We start from the raw sequence: 16,948 nt of genomic DNA on the forward strand, positions 1-16,948 counted from the left end.
AAAACGCCCCCCGGACCCTCCCGATTCTAGGTCACATCAGCTCACGGCACTAGGAGCCCCCACAGCTCCAAGCCTGCTACTCCAGAGCCAGGGCACACTCTGTGCCCCGAACACGGGAGGCGCCACACACCGAGAAGCATACCCCTCCAGGCCACAGGCCCAACCGCCCGCGGCAGACAGACACTCACAGTCCCCACAGAGCAACCTAAATCGCAAAATCCCACAAAGGCCCCAGATGTCCCCAGACAGACACCACATGGCAGTGTGTCAGGCAGCACAGAAAGGAGCATCTCTGCTGAAGGTGCCGGCGAGGTGCCCGCAAGGTGTTCCCGGCACAGGCGGTTCCAAAATGACGCCTCCTCGGAGTTTAACACATGGAGTAAAACAAAGTATTCGGCTGTTCGTGCACAATGACCTCTCCACAAACAGCAAGCACAGACCCAGGAGGACACGTCAGGGAGGTGGGGTTCCTGCTGATTTTTCCTTTAGTTACACTGGTCTGGGGATTTTTATTTTTCCGTAACAAGCTTCTGCTTTAAAAATCACAAAATCCTCCTATTAAAACAGGTCCAACCGAGTGCCTGTCCAGCCCAACACAAAGCAGAGGGAAACATCGGGAACGTCTCCACCTTCTCTGCTTCCTCCACCTCAACCCTTTCCCGTTTCTTTAAAAAGTAGATGCAGAACAGCACCGGCTGTGTTCAAAAGCATGTGTTCAAATGTTTTCATGGCTCTGGGATGCAGAGAGGTGACAGGACATTTCAACTTGTTCTCATGCACCCACAGTTTCAATGTAACCGCTATTATACGTTTAACGAAAAAAGTAAACATTTTGGGTAAGAAATGGCAAAATCGAGAACCTATCTTCAGGTCTACATGTGTGTATAAAAAATTCTAGGAGATTCTGGGGGCGCCTTGGGGGGGCTCAGTACGTTGAGCATCTGCCTTCGGCTCAGGTCATGATCCCAGAGTCCTCGGACTGAGCCCCGCGTCGGGCTCCCTGCTCAGAGGGAAGCCTGCTTCTCCCTCTGCCTTTGCCCCCGGCTCATGTTCGCTCTCTCTCAAATAAAATCTTAAAAAAAAAAAAAAAAAAAATTCCAGGAGATTCCAAATCAGAAATAACAGGAACAGGGTGGAGGAGAAAGCAGGAGTCTGAGGGACCTTGCACTGGGAATATCTCCATCTTTTTGGGGTTCTGAACCACATGACTGCTGGCAATGATTTGCACTTGGCTGTGGGCATCCACAGGGGAGGAGGGAGGCCGGCTGAGCTGCTCCAAAGCCCCCCAGAGCCTGCCTTTCGGGGACGGGGCACAGGAGGTGGGGGTGCAGGGGTGGGGGCCAGCTCCGAGCAGGGCTGGGGATGCCCACATGCACTTGGGCCACGGACACAAAACTTTTTTCTCTTTACTCACTCTGCATCCACTTAAATCTGAGTGTTAAAAAGAACATGTGTGTGCTCACACACCCACACACGTGTGTGCCCGGGGCACCTCCCTGGCCCCCCGGCCCCACATTGCAGGTGTCCCGGCCACCATGGCTGTGAACGCCTGCAGGCGGCACCAGCTGAGGACCTGGCCAACGCAGACACAGGGAGAGCGTGGGGACACCATCAGAGGCAGGTGGCTCTCGGGGACGAACCCCACAAGGGCCTATGACCCCCAGCTGTGTGTGCACACGGCATCAAGGGGCTGTGGCCACAGGGCTTATGATGAGGACACCTTCTCACCCAATCCATCCCCCTCCTTCCCATCAGCCGACACAGAGACCCCAGGCCTGGTGCCACAGGGCTCCCCCAAAGCAGGTGGAGAGGTCCTCAGACACCGCCACCCAACGTCCAACGTCCAACGTCCAACATGGGCCGCATCTGAAGTACAAACCCAAACACAGGCACAAACCCCCAACAGCTTTGCCCAGAAGTGGATCCTCAGCATCAACTGTCCCTGAAGGTACCCTGGACACAGCACAGAGCAGGGAGCCTGACTCACAGGCTTGGGGGACCCTCCCCCCACCTGACCGAAGGTCCCCCACCCAGCTGCTGGCCCTTTGCTGCCCAGGGCCCAGGAAAATGTGTTAATCGCCTCTCATTCTCCATGAGTTTGGAGCTTCCCCCAGCTGAGCAAAAGCTGAAGTGACCAGGGACCCCACAGACCTGGGCCCCCTGTGCTGGGCTTGAGGCTGATGCACCTGCTGGAAACGCCCAGCCTTCACATCACTCCATCAGACCACCCAGCCTGTGTCCAGTACCCTGACACCCCACGTCCAAGAGGGACAGAGCCACCAGCCAGAGAAAGCCCAGGGAGCTTCAGCAGGTACCCCACCCCCAAGGTCAGACCTATGAATCCTGCTCGGAAATTGCCAGGTGATCAGAGATGTGCTCCCTCCAGCCAGGCCCCTGCCCATTTCACGGAGAGAGAAACCGAGGCCTACGTCGGCCACCGCCCCACCACTCAACTCCCCAGAGCTACCAGAGGCCCCTGTCCACAGGGCAGCCCTGACAGCCACCCTGCCCCAGATGTCACATTCCAAACCCACTAACCCCGCCAGAGAAGTTTCCAGATTCCCAGCGGTTTCATCTGCCACAAGTTCTGTCCCCAAATGTGCATCAAAACCATGGGCTTGCAAAACCCTGACATCACCCTCTCATCCTGCTTGTGTCCCCACACAGGGCTTCAATGGGCACGGGAGCCTCTCCAGGTCTCACCCGACCCCCGCTGATCCGATCAGGATTTCTGGAGTTACACCTTGGAGCGGGCTGGCCCTGCAGCAGGCTGGCACTCCCCAGACGTCTCGAACCCCATCAACAGCCGCCCCAAAGCCCTTGCAAGCGCTCTCTCTGCAAAGCCCCGGAGAGGCCCTGCCCAGCGCCTGCCATGTGCTGGGACCCCAGTGCAGCCCCAGTTCCTGCGTGGAGTTGAGGACGGGGGCCTCACCCAGAAAGGCCACGGGGCCCTCTCGGAAGAGGACAAGAAACACAGGAAGACAAGGTTAGCAAACCAGCACCCACACCAAATCCCCATGCTGGCTCTGGGCCTCACAGCCCCCAGGGACTCCCTGCGGTGGGCCTCAGGGCCTGGAGCACTCGCCTCTCTGCCTGCTCCAGACTCACTGGCCACAAACCCCGAGTCCCTCTGTCATCGAGGCCTCCTTCCCGCTGAGTGTCCACCACCCGCGGGCCCCAGCAGCCTCACCCCCCGACCCACACAGCAAGGGACCCCCAGGCGGGGCCCCGGGGCAAGGGCTTACCGATCACACTCTTGGCAAAGGACGCTCTCTTGAGAGTGGCCAGGCCCAAGTCGCCGATCTTCACGGAGCCGGTGGGCCCTGTGATGAAGATGTTGTCGCACTTGAGGTCCCGGTGGATGATGGGGGGCGTCCTGGTGTGCAGGAAGAGCAACCCCTTCAGGATCTGCCGGCACCAGCTGCGGAGCACCTTGGGCTTCATCACCTTGAACCGCTTCAGGTACCTGCGGGTGGGGCGCGGCTCACCAGTGGCTCCCGCTACTGGGGGGCCGTGGAGTCACCACCCAGATAGAGACACTCCTGAGACAGGCCCTGGCAGACGGGAGGCCCGGCGTCCCTGCCTCCGCGACCCCTGCACCTGGACCCGGCCCGCCCCAGGGTCCAGCCAGCAGGCGGGGGCGTGCTCACGTCTTCAGTGTCCCCGAGGTCATCAGCTCGGTCACCAGCACGATGCACCTCTTGCCCCTGGCGCTGGACTCCCAGAAGTCATAGAACCGCACAATGTTGGGGTGCTGCAGGCCCTTGAGCATCTCGGCCTCCTCCTTGAACCGCTGCCTCTCCAGCTTGGTGAGCTTCCGGTCCTGGAGAAAGACACAGGCTGAGGGGCAGACGCCCTCCACAGAGCCAGGGAGCCCAGGCGGGAACCCACCGGCCACCCCTGCGGCTCCATGTGTAAGGACACGGCAGAGGGAGAGGACCGGGCGTCCGGGGCCGCAAGGGGTTCGGCCCAGTCCCTCTGTGGTGTCCTCCCACACCCGACCCCACAGCCCCGTGGCCCTGGATGAGCCCCTGCACCGGGACCTCAGCAGAAAGATCTCTGGGAGCCAGAGACAGCTGAAAACCCACACGGCAGCACTCAAACACTCTCCCCGAAAAAACACCTCCAAGGCCTCACGTCCTCAACACCCGCTTTGAGTGCTATCAACAAGAAAGACATTGGTTCAATTCCAGTTTACACGCAACTCCGAGGACACGCTCACGACCAGAGCAGATGGGAACCAGAAAACCAGGGAACCCGACGGGAGAGCAGGGTCCCCGCCGGGCCCTGCGGTGCTGGAGAGCACGGCAGACATGCCTCCTGGGTCTGCAGCTGACCCCAACCGGAAGTTCACACAGGACATGGCACCACCACCATCTGGGTGCTGAGAGTCCCTGTGGGGGGCCGCCCACACGAGGCTCCAGCCACACTCCACAAGGAAGACCACCAACACCCTCCCCATACTCGAACCCCACCCTCAGCGCCCTCCCTGCACACCCTGCTCCCACCTGCCACCACCCAGCCTTACCGGTTGGGCCGCACCTGCAGCCTGCATGGCCCTCCCAGACACCCTCCAGTTGGCTCTCAACACAGAGCACTCAGAACCACCCCAGAGCTCTGTCGTTTCCAGCCTCGTCCCACAGGGAGCCGCACCTCTGCAGGACCCAGGGTGGCCGTCTCCCCACACCTGCGCCTCCCACCAGCCCTGCCCCCACAAACCCTCATCAGCCTCTTGCTGCGCGAGTGGGGCCTGGCAGAGCAAGGAGATACCAGGAAAACCGTCGCACGGCTGACCCCAGAAAAACACAGAATTCAGGGACAGAGGTAACTTCAAAAAATCTAGTTCATGGGCTCACGGGAATCGAGGAGGCTGACACACATTAAGTAAGAGCAAGACTACTTAAAAAGGAACAATCAAGGGGTACCTGGGTGGTTCAGTCGGCTGAGCGTCCGACTCTTGATTTCGGCTCAGGTCATGATCTCAGGGTTGTGAGAATGTCAGGCTCTGCGCTTGGTGGGGAGTCTGCTGGAGATTCTCTCCCCTGCCCCTCCCCCCGTTTGTGCTCTAAATAAATAAACAAAATCTTTTTTTAAAAAAGAGGAACAATCAAGAAAGTGCTCTTGGGGGGCCCCTGGGTGGCTCAATCGTTAAGCGTCTGCCTTCGGCTCAGGTCATGATCCCAGGGTCCTGGGATCAAGCCCCGCTTCGGGCTCCCTGCTCAGCGGGAAGCCTGCTTCTCCCTCTCCCACTCCCCCTGCTTGTGTTTCCTCTCTGGCTGTGTCTCTCTCTGTCAAATAAATAAAATCTTTAAAAAAAAAAAGTGTTCTTGCAAATTAAGGCTCCAGTTTTAAAACAAGATATTCTGTAACTGAGTGAAACATTAGGTACAAAAACATCAACATTTGATCCAGACACCGACATGGAAACATGCTCCACTCAACAAAAATTATGGCTTATTTAAGAAAAGTCAAGCCACAGGGGAGCCTGGGTGGCTCAGTCGTTAAGCGTCTGCCTTCGGCTCAGGTCATGATCCCAGGGTCCTGGGATCGAGCCCCGCATCGGGCTCCCTGCTCGGCGGGAAGCCTGCTTCTCCCTCTCCCACTCCCCCTGCTTGTGTTCCCTCTCTCACTGTGACTCTCTCTGTCAAATGGATAAATAAAATCTTTAAAAAAAAAAAAGTCAAGCCACAGACTGGAGAAACAGTAATCAGAACTACAATTCCATAATAAAAAAAAGGCGTGAACAGGTTAAGATGGAGAAACGGCCAACAAGCACGTGACAAGGTGCTCGCCATCCTGAGTCACTAAGAAAATGCCAATTCCAGCCTGGAGATGCCACCTCATGCCCAGCAGCAGGTCAAAGTAAAAGGAGGCTGGTTCCAACCACTGGGTGGCCGGGAGCAGCCAGGGCTCCAAACACATGGCTGCTGGACATGCAAGGGGGCACCAGCGGGGTCCACACCTGCTCCAGGCCCAGCCTCTGCCCTCCGTACCCATGCAAGACAGCACACGGGTTCAGAGCAGCTCCACTCAGAATCATGTGAGAACAAAGGCAAAAGAGAAATTATTAAATTTCCTTACTCCCTACAGCCCACTGACAAGTCCTTGAAACAGGCAGAGTGACCTTCCTCTAGGGACTCAACTGCCTCAATATTAATACTTTGCTAAGGGCAAAAGGCAATCCTAGCCTGAGCCACCCCCTCCCCCAGGACCCTGTAAGTCTACTTTAATGTATAAAAATTCCTTTGGAAACTTCCTTCCTTCCCCAAGATACCTGTTGGCAATCATGCCCCAAGCATATGGCCCACTGATATACATCTATCTGAAGGGTCTCATGACTCAGGTGTTACTAGATGGTAATAAATGACCTTTTCCCAACAATAGCTAGCCCCCTCAAGGTCCTGGAAACCTCACTTCCAAAATTCCTTAGAGACTTACCCTATCCTAACCCCCTCCCAACTTGAAAGTACGTAATGGGCCACTCCTCCTGACCCCAGTGCAGTTCTTTCTGCCCCCCCCCCCCCCCCCCCGCCCCGGGTCCTGTGTCCCCTGTGCTTTAATAAAACCACCTTTTTGCACCAAAGATGTCTCAAGTATTCTTTCTTGGCCATTGGCTTCAAACCCTAATAACATCTTTCCTACATTAAGAACGGCACCAAACTCCTGGAAAAGCAGAGCTGACACGCGGCTGAGGCCGAGGAGGCTCACCTCTGGGGCTGGACTGGGCGGGGGCAGGCGGATGCAGGAGCTGGGAGCAGTGGCAGGGGCGGTGGGCAGCGAGAACCTGTACGTCCTCACAGAGGATGCGGGTCACACAAGTGTGCACAGCTCATCCACTCGGACACTTAGGATCTGAATCTCACGTGTAAGTAATAGCTCAGTTTTTTAATTATCAAAAATTAAAGTGAAAACATCCAATAACCGACTCAGAGGAACAGAAGAGATGTGAACAAAGCAGCAACAGCGGGAGCCGGCACCAGGGAGGAGGAGACAGCAGAACAGCATCTCCCGAGCTGGACGGTGAGCCGACGGTGAGCCTCTCCGCTCCGCTCCAGTGAGGGTGTGTGGCAGCCAGGCCAGGCCCTCCCAGCGAAATGCAGACGCCCGGGGACAGAGGGCAAGTCCCACCTAAGGAGCACCCAGCCAAACGGACATCAAACCATGTAGCCCGCGACATATTCTCTCCCACGGGACAACCAAAGCTTCCTTCTGGCACCCCTGGTCCAGGCATCACTGCAAGCGTGCCCACAAATCCCAACACAACCCAGCGGAAGGGGGTGCGGCAAAGCTGGCCACCAGGCCTAGCCATGTGGGGGAGGAGGGCCGGGCGCCGGGGTGCTCCCCACCCCCACAGGCTTCTGCATCGAGCATCACAGACTCCCTTCCAACCAACCACCATCTGGAGGAAACGCAGAATACTTTCCATGCTGCATTTCGGCATCACTCAGCAGAAGAGAGAGACTTCATGGACTTTCAGAGAGAAGTGTGTGTCATAAACGTCCTAACTAACAAGCCCCAAGCCCCCAGAGGGAGAGGAGGGGGCCCTGCAGATGCCAAAGGGGATGCGTCCAAGACTCAGCGGGAACGTGGTCAGACTTCCAGGACGGTGCCTCTCGGGTTGGGCTGGGCCTGGACGTGGGAGGCGGGAGGCGGCAGTCCTCATTTATACTCTACGCCACCTGGCTATTTTTAACTACATGACACATTGCTTGATAATTTAAAAGGTCAGCTGGCGTGTCCTCAGAGCGCTGCCTAGTGCCCCTCACAGAGCTGGCCCCGGTCCTGGTCACTGTGTGCTGATGGCTGGTCAGCCCCATCAGTTCAGCAACGCCACAGCGGGAGTACCACTCTGTGGGATGAAGTCCAAACTGATGCGCTGGGACGCCTCGAGGTCATGAGCCAGGGCAGGAGGGAATAGCCCCAGTCCTGCCAGGGTCAGGCTGTTCCTGCATGGGGTGGGGTCTGGCTGGGCAGGTCACCCCACCAGACACAGAGGAGAGGTCCCACCCACCAGGTGCCCCAAAGATAGTGGGAGCCAATCAGATAGAGGATAAAAACCTTCTGGGGTAATGCTGTCTCATCTCCTATAGGAAAAGGGCCTAGCCGGTCAGGGGCAGCACCCGCCGAGCAGGGGCACGCAGCCCAGTGGTCACAGCCCTGGGTCCGACGAGCCTCTCCCACACAACCCCGCGGTCCAGCAGCTCTGCCCAAACAGAGGCGACAGGTGAAGTCCTTTGACCCAGGGGGCCCCCCGGCTGCCTCTGGGGCTTCTGCAGCCCTCTCCTCAGCCAGGCAAAGCCCAACCAACCCCGTGAGGAGCAGAGCTGCCCGGCCCCCCAAGCCCAGGTAGGCGAAGGCGGGGTCCACACACAGAGCACAGAGAGGGGCGTGAGCAGCTAGAAGGACAGTGCCCAGACTCAGCAAAGCCGGACTCCTGGGGTGACGAGCTGGCACGCACCCTCTCTCCAGCCTGTCTGATCGTAAATCAAAAGAAAGCCTGAGGATCTCTGTTGAGAACTGTCCCAAGTCAGGGAATCGGCCCAGGATGGGGGCTCCAGGGACGGCTCACGCAAGATGAGGGTCTCTGTTGGGCGCCTGGGTGGCTCAGATGGTTAAGCGTCTGCCTTCGGCTCAGGTCATGATCCCAGGGTCCTGGGATCGAGTCCCGCATCGGGCTCCCTGCCCCTTGGGAGCCTGCTTCTCCCTCTGCCTCTCTCTCTCTCTCTCTGTCTCTCATGAATAAATAAATAAATAAAAAGTTTAAAAAAAAAAAAGATGAGGGTCTCTGTAATCCCTAGCCACCCCCCCCCCCCCGCCGCCGTGCGAGGGCCCCTCCCAGGCCTGGGGACCGTGCTGCAGGCTCCCCGGGCTGCTGCGTTCTTCAGCCAAAGCGCGGAGGTGGTGCGGGGTCTGGGACGTCCCTGGGGTGGTGACCGCATGGAGAGAGCACGGGCATCTGCCTCACTCGGTCACCAGATAGTCACTGAGGCTCTGGGTATGCAGGAAGGACTGGGGGGGGGGGGGGTGTACAAACACACAGTCACACCGTCTGAAAACTAGGGTGAAGGGACAGGTGGGCGGCGTTGGCCAACACCCCCAGGGGCCAGGGGAAAACTCCTGTGGTCTGGGGAGAAGGCAGCCACTGCGGTTTCGGTCAGCACAAGGCCAGAGGCCACCAGGACCCGCCGGGATCACAGCAGGCCCTGGGCCCTGCCCCAAGGGGAGCAGAGACTGACAGCTCGGGGGTCCATCCTGACCCTTCTGGGGCTGAGCTCCCCCCACCACGTACACTCTTCCCGTTGTGACCTGCTCCCGCTCCTGTTGGCGGAGGTTTTAAAAATAAACTCGCTTTTCTAAACACAAGTGCCCTCCTCGACCTCACCTTAAACAATGAAGTCTGTAGGTTTCTCCCACTTCCCGGTACAATGAAGGCACCACCATTAACATGAGGCCTCTCCTGCGGCCACCACCCGTGGGAGGACGCCCAGACGCAGCGGGAGGGGCCCCCGCGCAGGGTCATCTCTGTCCCGGACCCCGAGGAGGGTGTGTCCCAACCGGCCAGGCGCCCCCCCCTACTCCCGCAGGGCTGAGTAAAACGGGGAGCCCTCAGTGCGGCAGGGATCCAAACCATCCCCACAAGCTCAGGTAGCATAAAGGCTGTCCCTGCCAGCATTTTGTGAACATTTTGAAACAGCTCCGCGGCCCTTTTGCAAATACGTGGAGAGAAGCACCTCTAGCCGCAGTGCGGGTTCACGCTTCACCCCCGCAGACCTGAGGTGCCACAGCTTTCTGGAAAGTCTTCCTGATGACCGACCGCACGTTGCCTCCCTATAATGGTGCAGCCCGGAATTTCAGGTTCTCCGTTTCCCGTGGTCGCAGGCTCTGAGGGCCACGCGTCCTGCTTCTGGACTGAGTTACCCTACAGGACCCCGGTGCCCAGCTAACCGCACGACAGACAGCAGGGTGAATGAACACACTTCCTACGAGCCGGGGGAGCCCTGTCCCGTCACCAGCCATCAGCCAGGGGAAACCCTGATTGTGGCTAGATCGAGGCCAGGCTGGTATCAGGCTCAGGTCGGCCACAGAGGGGGAGGGGAGCCAGTCACAGGGCAGTCCTGCCGGGCCAGCTGGCAGCCCCACGAGAGCCTCCACCCATTCCACAGACACACCGTGGGCTGTGTCACCCCGTCCACGGTGGCCCCACCCCTGGATCCTCACCAGGGCCTAATGTCACTTTCCACCCTGGGCTGGACCAGCCCTGACGGTGCCACCCCCGCCCACCATCAGGCAGGCAGCCCCTGTCCCTGGTGAGAGCGAGTGGGTCAGTTCCAGGAATGGGCGCCCTGTGCTGGGCACCCCTGGGGCGAAGGCCTCTGGGTCATGAGCAGGCTGGGGACCCCCAGCACCCTCCTCACAGAGCACAGACAGCGGGGGAGCAGGGGGTGAGGGGAGGCAAGGCCTGCTCAGGCACCAGTGTCCATGGGGAACAGCATGCCCAGGGCCTGCCCGTGGTGCCCACCCCCGGTCCTCCACCCAGCCAAACCTCTCCCAGGCCCTCAGGCCGGTCAGACCACAGACAGTCCCGGGCCCCAGCAGACGGATGCGGCCAAGACGCACTTCCTCTGGAGCCTGAGCAGTCAGTCAGCCCTCCGCGGTCCAGCTGGCCCTTCCTGGCCGGCCACGGGGTCTTGACACCTCGCTGCGGCCCTGCGGCACCCTGTCCCCCCCATCCAGCAGGGCAGGACAGAGATCTCCTGGGGGTCCATGCTCTCCTGGAAGCAGGTGGACAAGGGAGAACAGGGGATGCAGCCAGCAGGGCAGTGGGATGAAGGAGATGGCGAGGCCGGGTCAGTGGACTGCAGCTGCCAAGAGGGGCTTTGCTTTCCCAGGGGAACATCTGCCCTCACCCCGGGACCCTGGGCCAGAGAGGCGGCCATCACGGTATGCACAGCAGCCAGAGAAACCTGCCAGCCACGCCTTCCCGGGCTCCTGCCCGACGGGGAGCACCAGCCCTGGGCAGAGGCGACCCGAGGCCCAGCAGCAGCCGGGCCCTGCACTGACCACACAGCACGTCTGGTTTCTAGGAAGGGCCAGCCCCACCCCCGGCTGCTTCCCCGCAGGGACGCCTCAAGACAGATGTGGACACACCATGGTCACAGTCGGCCGAGATGAACACCTCCACCAAGGACATGCAGGGATGGGGGGAGGGGGCAGGACACTCGACTCCACCCCGCCTCAGGGCCAGCTGGGGCAGAGCCCGTCCGGAGTGACCTCTCTTTTGCCTCATGGCTGTCCCTCCCCCTGCACAGGGTCCTACGGCTGGGGGACATGAGGGTAGCAGTGACGCATTAAGGTCCTTGCAACAACCTGATGAATGCTGTGGACTCTCCCCAGAAAGCAGACCCCTATCTCCTGCATACCTCCAACCCAAAGAAGCCCCAGAACCGCAGCTCTGGCTACTCAGGCATTGGGGGGGCTGACACCTCCCAGTGAAGAAAGCAGCCTCTGGCCACACCCTCTAAAGCCTTCCCCTGGAAAGAACTGGCCATAGGACGTCCCTCTTCTCCTGTCCAGAGGCTCTGTCCAGCCTGAGCCATCCCTCCAACAGACCTAAGATGGCCCCAGAGGCCAGGATGCAGGGGCTTTGGCCACCAATCGCCTCAGACCAGTCTGCTGAGCAGACGTGCTCCCAGGTCTGAACATCTATGGTGTCCCTCCAGGCCAGTGCTGCCCAGCGGCTGGGGCAGGGGGTGGGGGTGTCCCTCCAGGCCAGGTGCTATGCCAGGGGCCGGGGCAGGGGGTGGGGGGCACCCTGCCAGACAGACCCAGTGCGTGTGATCCACAGAGGCTGAGGGAAGTCCGAGGTGAGGAAAGGCCCCACAGCTCACATCTGCCCCAAGACTATGAACAGACTCCTCGGTTCTTCCCAAGTTGGCAGCAAGAGCCTTAGGGCCACAATCAAGACAAGACAGCAGGTGCTCACTGCACACACACCTGAAATGAGCCACCAGCCCTGGGTGTGACTCCAAAGGAGAGACAAGAGCCCCCACATTCAGCCCAGGACAACAGCCATAAGCTACATGTGCCTGGGAGTTCTTGGCGAGCGACTCTTCCAAACAGAGAGGTCACCTAACTCTAAGATACCTATACACCAGCTTTCTAAGACACAGTCATTTTTCTAAAATCGTTTAAGCCTCATTAATAATCTTATACTTTACATGTTAAACAATACTTTAGACGTACCGAACCAAAGAAAAATATTAAGATGAATTCCACCTGTTCTTTCTACACATTCAATGTGGCCATTAATGCAGGCTTTACACAGGTAGCTCACATTCCATTCCTACAAGACAGCACGGCCTTCAAGTATCCGCACCAGGTGGCAGGCTAGGAGCTGAGCCACTGGGCAGAGCATCTGCCGTCTGATAGGCAACACCCCAGCTTTCAGTCTACTTTCTCCAGAGGCCTAAATGCTAGGAGAATGGATAACACAGAACAGAGCAGGGCTCACAAAGGCTGTGCTCAGTTCCAGACAGGATTAACACAACCTGCCCTTATCACAGTAACTGCTAGGAACAAAAGTAAATCTTCTCAAGAGGAAAACAAAATCACTCACAATTTCAAATATTTCCGTAAGCTTTAAAAAAAAAACGAAAGCAACAAACCCCCCAAAGGATCCAAATATTGTAGGTAGCAGACAGACATTAACATTACTGTGATTAGTGCAGTCGTGAAGACAGATAACCCAGAGAGAGAGAGAGAGAGAAATCAAGAAATGGACTCTTGGGGCGCCTGGGTGGCTCAGTTGGTTAAATGACAGCCTTCGGCTCAGGTCATGATCCCGGAGTCCCGGGATCGAGTCCCGCATCGGGCTCCCTGCTTAGCGAGGAGCCTGCTTCTCCCTCTAACCCTCCCCCCTCTCATGTACTCTTTCTCTCATTCTCGCTCTCTCAAATAAATAAAACTTAAAAAAAAAAAAAAAGAAATGGACTCTTGACTATAGAGAACACACTGCTGGTACCAGAGGGGAGGTGGGGGAGGGATGGGGGAAACAGGTGATGGGGGTGAAGGAGGGCACTTGATGGAATGAGCACATGTTGTATGGAGGTGATGAATCACTATATTGTACACCTGAAATTGATACAACACTGTATGTTAACTGGAATGATGACAAATTTAAAACCATATTAAAAAATAAAAATCCTGTAAAGAGGGAAAATAGATAACCAAGGTTCACCAGAACTAAAACCTATCAAGTAAGAACCAAATGGAATCTAGAACTAAGAAATGAAATAGGGAACTCAATATATGGGCTTAGCAACAAATAAGACACAGCTGAAGATGGGATCAGCAAACTGGAAGACCACAGAACATACGCAGACTGGAACATGGAAGCACAAACATGTGGAAAATACAGGAAAGAGGACACAAAGCTCATAGAACACAGTGAAAAGGTCCAACCTATGGGTAAAGAGGATTCTGGAAGAAGAGGGCATAAAGATGAGACAAAAGCAATATACATAAAATAACACTCCAAAGTTTTCCAAAATTGAAGACATCCAGACATAGATTCAAGAAGTGCTATAAACCAGAGCAGATTAAATACAAAAAACAAACCACAATAGCTACAATACAGCAAAATAAAAATAAAAACCGAACACATAAAGAAAATCTTAGAAGCAACGTTGCAAAAGGCAGGCAGGAGGCAGGGGTGGGTAGACTGAGTTTAGTGTTCTAAGACCCTTACATGCCCAGGATGTGGGAGAAGTCAAGGATATGGGTCATCATCTCTGGTGGAACCAGTAAAACTTACAAGAAAATGCATGACAAACTTCCCAAACGCAAATTCCAACCTGCCCACAACCCTAAGAATGGTGTGTCCAACTACAGGGCAGACTTATCAAGCCACACCTCAGCTGTTAAATTTACCACTGCGTACATATGCAAGGATGCAATGAAATTATGATCAAAACTTACAAATTCCCAGTGACACCAAGTAAAATAAAATGGCAGGTGAAATAAGGTTGCGGCCATCATTCTACTGTGGGCCATCCTCCATCCTGCCCCCCTGGCTGTCCGCCCTACAGCCCAGGACTCCTAGGTACGCCCACGCAGAAGCACAACCATCCCCAGGCTCCAAGGACCTTTGGGAAGATGACACGTGTGTCCCTCCCAAGATCAAAATGGAATTCCAAGTCCAACAGGAGCCAGTGCTCAGTGGGCTCCCCTCTGCAGGTAGGTTCATTACCCAGGTGATGATAAAGCCATCTCCCCAACTCATGACTGAGACAGAGAGAGGCTGGGCCTGGCACCCCAGGGGGATTCTCTGCCCCCACCTCCAACAGGTGGGAACAACCCTGAAGCCCAGGAGTAAAAACCGAGGTGACCCCTGATTGGGGTCAGGAAGTCCCTCCTTGATGCGCTGGCAGGTGAGGAGATGGCCCCCACACACACCCACATCTCTCTCTCACTTCAGGCAAACATTTACCAACAGCCATGGCCTGCTGGACAGCCATGCACCAGCCAGGCCCAAAAAGGTACCCTTGGGCAAGACCTCTGCCCTCACGTCTCAACCCTGATGCTGTCCAGTTGATAGAGCGCAGAGAGGCCACACACCAGCAGGTCGGCCGCAGCCCCGGCTTCCAGATGCGAGTCCTTGGCTACAGGCTACTGCGGGGTCCTGAGTGACCTGAGTCCTGGGGGCCAGTGTTTGGAGGGCCTGGCTGAAACGGCATGACCAGGAACAAGCAGGCCTCTGTCTAGGAGACTGATGGGGTGGAGAGAGCCTCTCTGGACACTGCCCTGCTAGGGGGGTACCCTCTCGCACTGTGACCCCAGGAGACAGGTAAGCAATGGGATCAGCTATGCCACCTCCGGCCAGCCTCCTCACTTCCCAGTCTGGCTTTGACAAAACCCAGAGCAGTCCAGAAGAAAAGGAATGAAATCCTCCATCCTGTAGCTGCTGCTACAGGGTTTGGGCCAGCCCCACCACTGACAGGCAGAGCAAGCCAAAGAGTAAGGAAGTTAAGGAGCAAACAATGGGAAAGTGCCTGCAGGGCCTGCCCCCCACCCCTCCATCCCCCACCCCTGCTCAGCATCCCAGAGAAGAGGGGCCCTTTGGAGTGCAGGGCCTGCCCCCCACCTCCCCTGCGGGGCTGCCCAGGGGTGTGGACCTGAGACCCAGCCTGTGGGATCCTGGGACTGTGGTGAGTGCAGCTGCAGAGAGCCAAGTGATCTCAGAGCAGAAAGCAAACGCTCCAGGCAAGGAAGCTTGCAGGGACCCAGGACTTGTGCACATGGGGTGGGGGGGGGAGTTCCCGAAGCTCACCCTCCAGCACACCATCCCTCCGTCCGCAGGGCAGCTCTGCACACAGCAGGTCTCACTCACATCCCTCACGGACTGACCATGGCAGGTGCCCCACCGTGGTCAGCACCCCCAGTCACCAGCACAGGCCCCAGGAGCATGTGGCCCCTGGCCTCCCCAGGCCCAGCCCGCCTTGCTCACTCCAGAACCTCCTACACACCCCATGGCCCTCCCCAAACCCACAGGCAGTGGCATCAAAGCCTAGCAGGGGTGGTGCTGATTAATGAGGAGAGGTGGGGATGCCACTCCCCGAGATGGACCCCGCTCAGAGTGGTCAGCAGTCAGCCACGCCCCACGGGGCCAGCCCACCCCAGACTCACAGGTCAGGGCCCCAACTTGGCCACTATCGTGGCACAACCCCTCCCTGCCTGAGCACAGAGCACTGAGAAAAGTGCCAGCCTCGCTCATCAGCATCCATGAATGTCCTTTGCCCATGTGGACACAGAGGGGGCTCCTCCCCGCCCCCCCCCCCCCCGCCCCGTGGGCACCCGAGACTGCCCAGGTCAGGACCGGGGCTCAGGCTGCATGTGACCTGTATAAACGGGCCATCAGCTTCCTTGCTGGCGTTCTGGGGTCACAGTCACTGCTGTACGAGGTGTGCATCCCTGATCCAAGAAGGAGCCTGGGGGAGGCATCCTGCATCAGGCCCGGGGCAGTTGCAGCCCCAGAGGTCACACCACGCTCCCCTGACCAGAGAAGAAGCACCTGCCCAAGGCTACACAGCCGACACTGGTTTTGTTCCCTCCGTTGGGCACAGCTCTCTCCCCGCTGAGCTGTGCCTCCCCAAAAAATGCCCCAATCCCTACAGATCCCGGCACCTCCGAGCACCTGACTGCACGGGTGTGGAGGTCAGTGCACACGTAGGACACAGGCAGAGCAAGCCACCCAGTGACAGCAACGCCCGGTGACACCAACGGTGCTCTCCCACCACAGAAACCCATTCCCTGTACCGCTTTCGGAACGTTGCTCAGGAGGGCGCAAAGACAATGTTCCACAGAGCTGCACGTGCCCGGAAGGCTGCGGCGCTCGGCTGGGACTCGCACCCTCGGCCCCCGCAGGGAAGTCGTCCAAAACCTCGATGCCTGGGCGTGTGGCCGCAATTCTTCACCACACGGCTATTTATAGCCTAGGAACTAGCCGATGAAGAAGGCCGGTAGCAGACCGCGGGGAGCGGAGGGGAGAGGGGGGAGGGGAGCTGGGCGGGGCCGCAGGTGAAAAGCACCAGGCTGGGATTTAACAAAACTCCCAGGATGCGGACCAAACAATGAATGAGAAGGGCTGCCTTCATGGGGCGCCTGGGTGGCTCAGTCGTGAAGCGTCTGCCTTCGGCTCAAGTCATGATCCCAGGGTCCTGGGATCGGGCCCCACACTGGGCTCCCTGCAGAGCAGGGAGCTTTCCCTCTCTCAATTCCCCTGCTTGTGTTCCCTCTCTCACTGTGTCTTTCTCTGTCAAATAAATAAATAAAATCTTAAAAAAAAAAAAAAAAAAGAAGGGCTGCCTTCAGGAGACAAGCGTGGGAGCTCTGCTCCCTCTTTCCCGTGTCCCCGATTCTCTGCAAGCCGCTGAACTGCACCATGGGGCCA

At 57.6% G+C, this 16,948-nt stretch overlaps 1 protein-coding gene across 13 annotated transcripts in view; it reads right to left on the bottom strand.

Annotated features, from left to right (window-relative positions):
* WNK2 (WNK lysine deficient protein kinase 2) overlaps nucleotides 1-16,948 on the bottom strand; it is a 133,286-nt gene that overhangs the window by 95,169 nt on the left and 21,169 nt on the right. For all 13 annotated transcript variants that reach the window (XM_027615283.2, XM_027615281.2, XM_027615274.2 and 10 more), the window contains exons 3-4: nucleotides 3,651-3,823; nucleotides 3,246-3,466 (exon numbers count right to left, since the gene is read on the bottom strand). In XM_027615283.2, the coding sequence (XP_027471084.2) occupies nucleotides 3,246-3,466; nucleotides 3,651-3,823 (394 nt within the window). The remainder of the gene's footprint in view (nucleotides 1-3,245; nucleotides 3,467-3,650; nucleotides 3,824-16,948) is intronic.

The sequence above is a fragment of the Zalophus californianus genome, chromosome 13 (genome assembly GCF_009762305.2).
Source record: "Zalophus californianus isolate mZalCal1 chromosome 13, mZalCal1.pri.v2, whole genome shotgun sequence".
NCBI lineage: Eukaryota > Metazoa > Chordata > Mammalia > Carnivora > Otariidae > Zalophus > Zalophus californianus.